The sequence below is a fragment of the Sinocyclocheilus grahami genome, unplaced genomic scaffold (genome assembly GCF_001515645.1).
Source record: "Sinocyclocheilus grahami isolate Dianchi unplaced genomic scaffold, SAMN03320097.WGS_v1.1 scaffold694.1, whole genome shotgun sequence".
Lineage (NCBI taxonomy): Eukaryota > Metazoa > Chordata > Actinopteri > Cypriniformes > Cyprinidae > Sinocyclocheilus > Sinocyclocheilus grahami.
The window spans coordinates 75,742-87,701 of NW_015505873.1; the positions used below are offsets into that span (position 1 = coordinate 75,742).

The 11,960-nt window shown below is 36.9% G+C and overlaps 1 protein-coding gene across 1 annotated transcript in view; it reads right to left on the reverse strand.

The window, feature by feature from the left end:
- LOC107559653 (netrin receptor UNC5C-like) overlaps window positions 1-11,960 on the reverse strand; it is a 226,112-nt gene that overhangs the window by 73,123 nt on the left and 141,029 nt on the right. Inside the window, exon 5 of the mRNA XM_016243552.1 lies at window positions 6,291-6,394. Coding sequence (XP_016099038.1) covers window positions 6,291-6,394 — 104 coding nt within the window. The remainder of the gene's footprint in view (window positions 1-6,290; window positions 6,395-11,960) is intronic.

Here is an 11,960-nt window from a genome sequence, read left to right on the forward strand (position 1 = left end):
TCACTCACTCACACACACACACAGACACTCACTCACTCACACACACACACAGACACTCTCTCACACACACACACTCACTCACTCACTCAGACACTCACTGACTCAGACACAGACACACAAACAAACACACACACTCTCTCTCACACACACACTCACACAGACACACACACGCCTCTCCAAACCCGTCCACCACTCACGACAGAGCTGAAGAGCGGCCGCCCACTGCTCCGCTTCTGGAAGCTTTTCTAACATTCAGTCACTCCACAGGGATTAAAGAGTCAAACGAAGCAGATCTGAGATGAATCACAGCATCATTCACTTTAAAGAAGAAATCTGATTGAATGAACCACTCATCTCATGAATGATGCATGCAGATCCTAAACAATAATACAATACCAAACTACTGGCATGTGGCATAAATGCAATGTACTCTAAACTTACCGCAAAATATTCAAATGGTCAAAAGTTGTTTTTGGACAGAAATTAATAATTTATTCATCAATTGATCAAAAGTGTCAGCAAAGACAATTATAATGTTCCAAATTAAAATGTTCTATTTCGAATAAATGCTGCTCTTTTGAACTTTCTGTTCATCTGTGAATCCTGAAAAATAAAATGCATCACAGTTTCCACAGAAATATTGTGCAGCACAACTGTTTTCAACATTGATAATAATCAGAAATGTTTATTGAGCAGCAGATCAGCATATTATACTGATTTCTGAAGATCATGTGACACTGAAGACTGGAGGAATGATGCTGAAAATACAGCTGCGCATCACAGAAATAAATTACAGTTTAACAGATATTCACATAGAAAACAGATAATTTACATTGTAATAATATTTCACAATTTTTATTGTATTTTTGATTTTAAAAATAACATTTTGGTGAGCAGAAGAGACTACTTTTTAAAAATCTTACCTGTCCCAAACTGTTGAACAGTAGTGCACAAAACAGAAATATATAAAGTTGTTTACGAGTATTATGTCGTCTGCAGTGCTTCATGGTTTTTTCACCATATTTCCATGACAGGATAATCTTTAAGTTCTATTCTTCAGTGGGAATTCTACTCTAAAACACTTTCTCAGAACAAAGCTGAAATCCCTCTCGTGTCTCAAGTTTCAGACGTTATCGTGACCCATCAGCGTCTCTCAATGTGATTTGTGCATCAGAAGCGCCGTACAAACACTGATACCTCAGCAACTTCTTAAATCGCAGAATGGACTGAAATAAATTGAATTGTGTTATTTTATTTGCACGTACATTCAGCATCCTCTCTCTCTGGATGCAATTACCCAGAAAGCCGGTTGGTTATATGACGCTGTGAATGTGCAGAATGTCATTAACGGCGGACCTGCGGCGTCCTATTTACGCTCTCCAAGAGAGAAAGAGCTCTTATTGCATTGCGTGATCCATGTAATTTCATTCCTGACTTGTTATTCGTCTCATTACCTGGCCGAGTCTTTCCTCCCGTCCTCCACAGTGCTGCACGCACAGAACCAGAGAGCGAGAGACAGCGAAACGCTTCGATTTGAACAGCAGACGACTTGCATTTAGAGCGATACGATACAATATCACTATATAGCCATGAACATTTGGGCACAATATTAAATGCATGCTTTTATGAACCTGTAAACCTACAGATGCATGCTGAAATGATGACTTAAATTAGCTTTGTAGACATATAAACGTACAAAATTTAGAGCATAACTATCATATGAATGCATCATATAATGCAGCTTTTGTCTTCTCCAGATGTTAACTGATGGACTGGAGTGCTGTGGATTACGTGTGGATTATTGTGATGTTTTTATCAGCTGTTTGGACTCTCATTCTGACGGCACCCATTCACTGCAGAGTATCCATTGCTGAGACACTGATGCAATGCTGCATTTCTACAAACCTGATGAAGAAACAAACTCATCCTAATCTTGGGAGGCCTGAGGACATTTGTATTTTTGGGTGAACTATTCCTTTAAAAACGCATGCTGAAAATTAGCTTTGTAGACAAACATAAATGTATCATAATTGAAATTCGCAGCATGAATGCATTCACTCTGAATCAGGGCTATTATAGTTAACTAAAAATAAAACCAAAACCATAATTTTTTTTTTACTTAAATTAAAATAATTGTTAACTAAAATTAAATATACGTTCATTTTATATATAACAAATTATATCACTTATATATACACATGTATTATTATATTATTATTATAATTTATATATTGTATAATATTATTTTTATTTTTGTTAATTATTATTATATATATATTTTTTATATCAGTTAGTTTAACTTGATGTACTAAAATAACTAAAACTAAACTAATTACGAAAACACACAACAAAATTACTAAAACTTTAAATAAACTTGAAAGCAGAATATATATATATATATATATATATATATATATCAAAATATTAACAATATTATCCATATATTTGAATATAAATTCTAAATATTAACAAACTATAATAGTATTTCAATGATAAAATAAAACAACACTGCTTCAACTATACTATCAATACAAGGCCTGATGCAAAAGAAAACCAGCAGAGATATATAGATATGTGATGGAATCGACTCGGATCGAATCGTGTTTGAGTTGAGAAACATAATGGCACAAACAAATGATGGAAGGAAGAAAATAACTTCAGCAGAATATGCCAAGTGAAATGAAGCGGGCGCCATCTGTGATGTACAATCTTCCCGACGCAAATTGCTTTTAATGCGAGAGTGAGATGTTTCTGCTGCCAGAAAGGTCCTTCCTCTGTTAAAGGAAGAAATCATTCCCTGAGTTTGTGGACTTGGTGGGAAACGGCTCCCTTCTGATTACGGCCCATTTGTTCTGTCAGCATTTCCACCTGCAATAAAGCCGTCTGGCTTCTGGTCACTTCACTCGCCTTTTCCAGGTCAAGCGTGGGTCCTTTCAGAGCCAATCAAAGGAAAAGCTCTCCAGTGCCAATCAGAGATCGTCTCATCTGACTCCCAGCGCTCGCGGGTTTCACTGAACGCAGCCCGTGTTTGGTTAAGTGCTGCTGGACGAGCTTTCGACTTAAATCCAACTGATGAAAATTCCATAATGAATGAATGCTAAACCATATATTCAATCATTATCCACAGGGATTTAATAAATTATTCAGTAAAGCACCAAACTAGACCTGCATGATGTTGGAAAAAAACGTGATGCTATGTTTTTCTGCAATATATAAAGTGCTGAGAAAAAAATACAGGAATTTTCTCCCAGTTACTTTAATAAATATATTCAAGTAAGATTGAATTAGTTTATTTTGGAGTGCAAAAATAAAATAAAATAATCAATACTACTACTACTACTAAATAATAATAATAAATGCTGAAAATTTACATTTTATATTATTTTTTAATGGAACAAGTTTGCAAGAATTTTACATATTAATAATAATAAATGCTGAAAATTTAAATTCTAGATTAGCTTAAAAATTTATTTATTTTATTGTTTGATTGTGAAATCCTTTTATGACTGCAAGTTTTGGGAAAACTTTAAAAGGTAGGTGGTTTATACAAGAATGCTGTTCTTTTGAACTTTCTATTGATCATTAAGGTTTACATTTATTGATTCAGCAAACACAACAGATCTGTGCTGACACCATCACATAACCCTGCACTTTTACTTGCACTGATCCTTGCATTGATACAGTATTTATTTTTATTTCTGAGTGCATTCATAACTCACAACTCGCATACAAGCCTGTTTCACTTTCCCCCCATTTTTCCAGCCCAAACAGGAAATAAACAACTTTCCCCGTGGCCACAAAAAGCCGATTGGTCCTTCTGTGATCTTTCAGAAGGAAACATCCAAACCTGTGTGAAAAGCAGCAGCGCCGCATGAAAGACGCCGCTTATCTGCACACGACCAAACGCTCCAACTGCTCTACAATATTCCACCAGCAATTTCACCCAATAAAAGCCCTGTTGTTTGTTTCTGACACTGTGCGTGTGTGCATCTGTAACGTAACGGCCCATTCTGCTCTAAACATCCGGGGTGCTTATATAAACACGTCCCGCTTTAACTTTTCCAGGACTCCATGCTAAACAAATTAGAAGCAGTCAAAAAAAATGTATGTGCACCTTCTGAGCAGTCACATAAATATTACACGATTCAAATAATTGAATACTTTTAATAAATTAAACTAAAACAACAATTCACTGGTCTTTGTCACTGAATCATCAATTCAGTCGATTCATTAAGGCAGCTGATTCATTCAGCTGATTCAGTGTCCTTATGAACGATTCATTCAAAAACGCAGATCCGTTCATCATGTTTTGCTCTGAGATTCACAGCAGCTCAGCTGTGACTTTGTTTGAAACTATTTTTGTTGCTGAAATAGAGAAATTCAGACAATATTGTGCCTAAAACGTACATCATCTGCAGATGCATTTGAAGTTGTAGTTTTAACTCTCCTGATGCTCCCTGTGTGGCAGTCCACTTATTGTTTATTTCAATGACATGAATCTGCTGTATTTTAGTTTGATAATGTTTTTTTATGTAATATTTTGTATTTTTAGGAGATTTTATGGTACTAAACTATATTTATGGAATAGTTACGATCCATTTATTACCTGTTAACCACTGTTTGAACACAGACCTGACATGAATTTTCCAACTTAAAGGGGTCCTATTATGTTTTTTCACTTTTTTAATTTTAGTCCGTGTGTATGTTTGGGCATGAAAAAGATCTCCAAAGTTACAAATCTCAAAGTCCACTCCAAAGGGAGATAGTTCTTTTTTTTTTTAAATCCCTTTTCAAGAACTACAGCGAATGGCTCGTTTGGACTACAGCATTGTTTTACGGGTCTTGTGATGTCACAAAGCGGCCCATTAGAATATTATTAAAATAATTCCCGCCTACGTAAATGTGTGGTAAGTACTGCCGCTCAATAGTATAAACAGAGTGCGTGCAATCGCGAATCTCGAAAGTGAAAGTGAAACTAAAAAGCGATCGTCCACTCTAAAGCACTTTCAATGCCAGGCATTGTTCTAGTACACCCCCAAAACAAAATCAAGACTTTGTACAAGAGCATAATAGGACCCCTTTAAACTGTCGTACATTTTAAATGCTTTGGAGTGCAGACTTAAGATTGGTCTGTTTTTAAAGAAGACACTTTATTGCTGAAGTAAAAAAAAAAAAAGAAAGTAAAGTAAAAAATTAGTAGTAGCTTATTATTATGAACAATGATATTATATATTTCTATATGAAATATTTATTTTCCAAAACCTGTTTTACTCTAAAACTGTGAAAAAAAATCAAAGCCATTCATGTTCGTGTTCCAAATTTGAGGTTGATATTTTTGTTTGGGTGCAGTACCAAATGTTACCACTAGAATTTTTACCACGAGTAATTTCATGTCCATGATTTTTTTTTTTTTTAAATGGTGCGTTCACATAGCAAGTGCCAAAACTTTTTTGCATCAGTTTTATTTTGATGAAGTAAAAAAAAAATTAAAAAAAAAACAATAAGTACAATTTTTCAGTAAAAAATGACCAAACAGCACAGAAGGTTCATTTGAATTGGATTATGCAACTATTGATGAGCTTTGATCGGGTCACTCGCACCGGTGCGCCCAAATAATTTTTTCACAGTAATTTTCACTAAAGCCTTGTCTTCTGAGGAAGCGAGCGAGCTGAAGATAGTCTTAAGTTAATGGTGGTAGTCATAACGTGTGTTCAGATGATTAAAAGCGCAGGAAAAACACAGAGACGAGGCGTTCGAGTTAAACCTGCCTTCCAAATCTGTCCATTGAGTGTCTTGAGCTGCCTGGAGGATGTTTTGCTGGCGGATTGCAGCCCACTCCACTCTCTGTGTCATGGCAAAGATGGATTATTTGGGAAAGAAGAAAAGAGCGGATGCTTTGAGAAAATCCTTTACGACCGCCGCTTATTAATCCTGTTTAGCTCAAACTTTCTGCTGTTGTTAGGACGAGTTTGTCTGACAGCCCACTCCTGCTGCAATCGATGTCCGAATCGATACGTTGTGTGTAGCTAAACAGGAATTAACAGGTGGCCACTGAGCTAAATGTTTCTCAACAAAGTCTGACATTTAGTTGAGGTGATTGAGTTATCTACACATCAGCTGCCGAGCGGTTTACCTTTGCTTCGGCCGGTAACAAACGTTAATCTCCAATTCAATATAAAATTCATCAGCGGAGAGTGCCGCGCTCTGTGTGTGTGTGTGTGTGTGTGTCTGTGTGTGTGTGTCTGTGTGTGTGTGTGTGTGTGTGTGTGTGTGAGAGAGAGAGACGGTACCTCAGCAGCAGGTATTCCTTCTGGCGGGCGGCACTGGAGAAGCACTTCCTGTTCGAGCGACACTTCCTTCCCCAGAGGCTCCTGGTCAAATGTTTTCCTGAGATCTGTGAAGGAACCACAGATGAACGTTTTCAGCATGAATGCATATGAATGAACACATACAGACTCAATGCAATCATCCAGGAAACTACATTCCTGGTCAAACGTCTCTTCTGCTCATTAATGCAGCTTTTATTTGACTAAAAATACAGTAAAATTGTGAAATATTATTACAATGTAAAACAGCTGTTTTCTATGTGAATATCTGTTAAAATGTAATTGATTGCTGTGATCAAAGCTGAATTTTCAGCATCATTACTCCAGTCTTCGGTGTCACATGAATTCCTTATATATATATATACAGTGGGTACGGAAAGTATTCAGACCCCCTTAAATTTTTCACTCTTTGTTATATTGCAGCCATTTGCTAAAATCATTTAAGTAAAATTTTTTTTCCTCATTAATGTACACACAGCACCCCATATTGACAGAAAAACACAGAATTGTTGACATTTTTGCAGATTTATTAAAAAAGAAAAACTGAAATATCACATGGTCCTAAGTATTCAGACCCTTTGCTCAGTATTTAGTAGAAGCACCCTTTTGATCTAATACAGCCATGAGTCTTATTGGGAAAGATGCAACAAGTTTTTCACACATGACCTCATGATTCTCATTTGCTCAGACTTGCACTGTGAGCTGTAAGGTCTTATATAGATAGGTGTGTGGCTTTCCTAATCAAGTTCAATCAGTATAATCAAACACAGCTGGACTCAAATTAAGGTGTAGAACCATCTCAAGGATGCTCAGAAGAAATGGACAGCACCTGAGTTAAATATTTGAGTGTCACAGCAAAGGGTCTGAATACTTAGGACCATGTGATATTTCAGTTTTTCTTTTTTAATAAATCTGCAAAAATGTCAACAATTCTGTGTTTTTCTGTCAATATGGGGTGCTGTGTGTACATTAATGAGGAAAAAAAATGAACTTGAATGATTTTAGCAAATGGCTGCAATATAACAAAGAGTGAAAAATTTAAGGGGGTCTGAATACTTTCCGTACCCACTGTATATTAGTGCTGGGATTAATCGCATTATGCACAAAATTCAATAATGAATTTCAAATTTTCATTTAAAAGTACTGCTATATGAACAAAAGTGCAATAATATTTGGTTTGCAAACACTTTAAACAAATAAGGTGCTTTTTTACAGAAGTATTCCTTTTACATAGTAGCAGTTAAAATATTTCTTGTAAATCTCAACTTATAACATTAATGTAATCAAATTAAACATAAAACCAAAGCTATTTGCCACTGCCAGGGCATTAACATTTTTATAGAAAATATTTGATAGTTTGTTATAGAAAAACAAGTTCTGCTCAGAGTCCAGAGCCTCGATCATAACATTATAACAGGCTCCATCCGAATAGAGACCTGCACGATCGAGGGGCCCAACGCAACACTTGATGGGCGGGTCGAGGCTCGTGTGTGCGGGATGCGGGAGAATAATTAGGGTGTACTACACTAGGCAAAGCCCGGTTTGTTTGACTAGAGTGATCGCTCCGTGCCGCGCTCGGTTGGAGGTGGGTCAGAGCGTGGTTCAGTTATATATAGATCAGTGAGTGTGAGCGCTAACTGCACTTCTGATACCTGCAGCATGATTGCGTGAACATTTCTGAGCAGCAAAAGTGATAGATCTGTAAAGCAATATATTGTGAGAGGGCCGTGTGTTACCGTGTCCCAAACGACTCAAAATAATAAACCACAAAGTTAACAAAACGATGCACTCCACTGTGCTGAGCGAGAGCACTTCTCTGCTTCTTCACGCACCGTCGGAAACTTCCTATTTCCCACTTATGAAGTCGTGAGCGCTGCTGCAGTCTTACCCAAAGTCTCTCATTGAGACGCTTGATGACGCCCCCCCCAAGCCAGTACTGATCAACATCACACCCTCCTGTGACCCATGGTTTGTCTGTATGTGTATTCAGAGCCAGTGAGCAACGGACTTTCATAATAATAAAAATCTGCGTTAATGTGCGATAAAATAATTGTCGGCGTTAATCAATTAATGCGTTAACGCGATAATAACGCGTTAACTTGCCCAGTTCTAATATACAGTATGTATATATGTATATATGTATGTACGTATGTATGTGTCTGTTTGAAAAAACTATATTGGACATAAAAAGGACTAAGGAATATGTTTTACATAAAATACAGCAAATAAATTATTAAAATATTAAAATAAACATTTAAATTGAACATCGTTACAGTCCTAAATCTCACAAGGATATAAGTTGAGTCAGTATGTCCAAATTCCCAAAAATAAATACATAAAAAAATGAATAAAAGAAAGAATGAATGAATTAAAATTGATTAAAAAACTTAAAAAAAAAAAAAATCTAAATTACTTTGTAAATTATTACCAGTAATTTCCTTCAATCTACACTGAAAAAAATGGCAATGAAACAATTTTCACTTAGAAATTGCTAGCAAATTTCACAAATAGAATAAATAATAGAATAAATCTTCACAGATTGAATACAAAATAAATGGCAAGCAACATATTGAATTAGACATTCATATTTTAAGTAGAAAGACTGAAATAGTATTTTCTTGTAAACATACTTCAGTAATATTTGTTTTATTTACAACCTCAGTGACTCAAATACATTTATTTATTTTAATTATTGTACTTATTTATTTACTGATTGATTGATTGATGATCGATCGATTGTAGGGTTGGGCCGATAGATGATGCCATCGCCCATCGCCGATGGCTGATAGACATCACGATGTTGAGCCGACATCGTGATCCACCCCCCATTCCACCAGCAATCTGCCGCATTCCAATACCGTGTTCGAAAAGAAAATGAAAATGACGTGTACTAAGGAACCCCTAAAGGGAATAAATACGAGATGGGAGGAAAATACATGTTTTAATAATTTATCTTGCAGTTATAACATTGGGTAATTATACTGTATATAAATTGCGGGCATCAGGGAGCCGCTATTATGCCTGGCATTGAAACTCCTTTTGAATGCACGATCGCTTTTTAGTTTCACTTTCACTTTCGAGATTTGCGAATCGTGATCGCACGTAGTCTGTTAATACTATGGAGCGGCAGTACTTACCACACATTTTACAAGATTAGATGTTTGTCAGTGGTGCTGAGGATCTGCAAATCATTCGCCATCGTCCTCAGTCATCTCTCCTTTCTCTGTTTATGTGGTAATTGAAATTTTATGTACTGTAATGTAACAGGTAACCGTTAGCAATCGTTTTCTGAATACGGATTCATGCTTCGGGCACACCCCCTAAGCCCCCCCATGTCATCGCCATCACGATGTTTCGCTGTAGACATTGCCCAATTTTTGTAGACATCGCCCCAACCCTAATAGTGCAGTTCACTAAAAATTTACTGACGTCAAACGAATCAGAACACTAAAAGAATCAGAGTTTGGTTTGTTTTGGTGATGTGAATGCTGTTTCCCAAACCGTGGCCAAGCATGTATTTGAAAAGGTGATCTTATATGGTTCAAGTCAGATATGATTTGAGCTCATATGAGCATAACCGTGCTAAATTGCAGAAGTAAAACACTGCTGCTGACAAATAATTAATAAAACTCTTTATTTGTGTTGTCACTAATTTTCCTGACAAGCCTGACTTATACAAATGTATATCTCATTTATGCTCGCCTTCAGCAGAAATGGTCTCCTGTGGTTTTTAGAACATTTACAGTACATTCGCAGCAGATAGATGAAAGTGCCATTCTGTGATGAAATAAAACCTAAGTATAAAAGTGAGGAGAGCAAATGTATTTTGCCATCTTCTCCTGCATTGTGGTTATTAAACAATGGGGGTGAGGGTGAAAAGTTGCTGCTTTGATATAGGGGTCGACCGATTATCGGCACCGATATTAAGCATTTTATGATTATCGTATCGGTCATTTTCAAAACCGATAAAATAACTTAATTTTGAAACACGCTATTTGGCTCTGATGCAGCCTGTCAGAACTCACCACTCTGTGGCCTAAAGCAGTCTCCGCCCACCGCCCATCTGATTTGTTGGGAGTCACGAGTCCGACCAATCAATGCGGAATTCACTCTCACTCCAAAAGCGCTTGCTAACTGGAGCTGCTTCAGTGATCACGCATCAGTTGTCTCTCAAAGGTAAGGCAGCAGCAGACGTTGCTTAAGTTGCAATAGATCCCAATCCACTAATGTTACACTGAAGTTGCAAAACACCTCAATATTATCTATGATTTCCGCGATGCGGAAAACGCGGACGGAATCGCGGAATCCAGTCATATAAATTGAATTTACTGTATGACGCGGAATGTCACGGAATTTGTCAAAGTTTGGATGAATTAATCAAAAGTAGGTCAGTACACTTAAATAGAGTCGCAATATGGACTAGTATCTGTAAATATTAAGCCGCAAAAATACTATTTAAATATGAATCCAGCATGTTCTGCGTGTCTCTGTGTATGTAAATGGCACAGATGAGCGTTTTTGTTTTCTACACTTACAAAGTGTGCGACGCTCGAAGTTGATTTCAGCTTCTGTCGTATCACTATATGAGGACATAAATACATGAACAACATCTCCAGAACTGCTCTGACTCCTCACTTCATGAGCATTTGACAGTTTCATTGGAGTAAAACTATCTTCATATCATTTACATAGACCTACAGATACAAGTTCCTCATGGCAACCCATCAAAATATAAGTTCGGGTTAGCTTAATGAAATGATCAGAAATATATTACTATGGTGCAGTATGATGTACATAATACTACTCAGGGATGAAAGTTTTCCGTCGCTACGACGGATTTCCATCAATTGGAAAAAATGAGGGGAAAAGAAACATGTAACACATTGTTGTTGTTCTGCCAGTGTTCTGACGATTTGTTGGTAGCATAATCTGATAGGTAGCATTATTTGTCAGAACACCAGCACACCAAAAATCCTCCCCACCACGGCTGCAGCTTCTCACTGACAACATAACGCCACTCGCATCATTCACAGTCGGGTTATTAGCAGAGAACACAGAGCAGGTCTTGAATTTCAGGGGCAGGATTGCGGCTACTAATAATAATTCTACTCCGCAGGTTCCGCGCTTATAACGCGATGACAGATGACGGAACTTATCATTTGCACATACTTTTGAGTCTTGAGAACTCACTCGCGTGCTCTCATTTTCTGTGCGCCGACGCGATAAGGAGAGTGACAGATTTGAATAATTATTCAAGGAGTTTGCAAATGTGATATTGATTTAATACAACAGTTCAATAAACACGTACTGCCTGATTTTGCTCTATTTCATCAACGAAAATAGTTCCAAATAAAGTAACAGCTCAGCCGCTTCACATCTCTAAAAGCAAACACAGCGGTGTTTCATTCATGAATGAAAGTGCGTTTTTGAACGAATCTAGTGAGTCAGTGATTCATGATTACCCATTCATAAAGACTTGTTTCATTCCTGAATGAATCAGCCATTCAAACGAATCAACTGAATGAATGGTTCAGTGATAAAATCCGTGATTTGCCGCCACCTGCTGGCGGTTTCAGTTTCATTTTTAGGTATAATTGCAGTTATTTAAATCATTTAATATTTCTGTATTCAAAA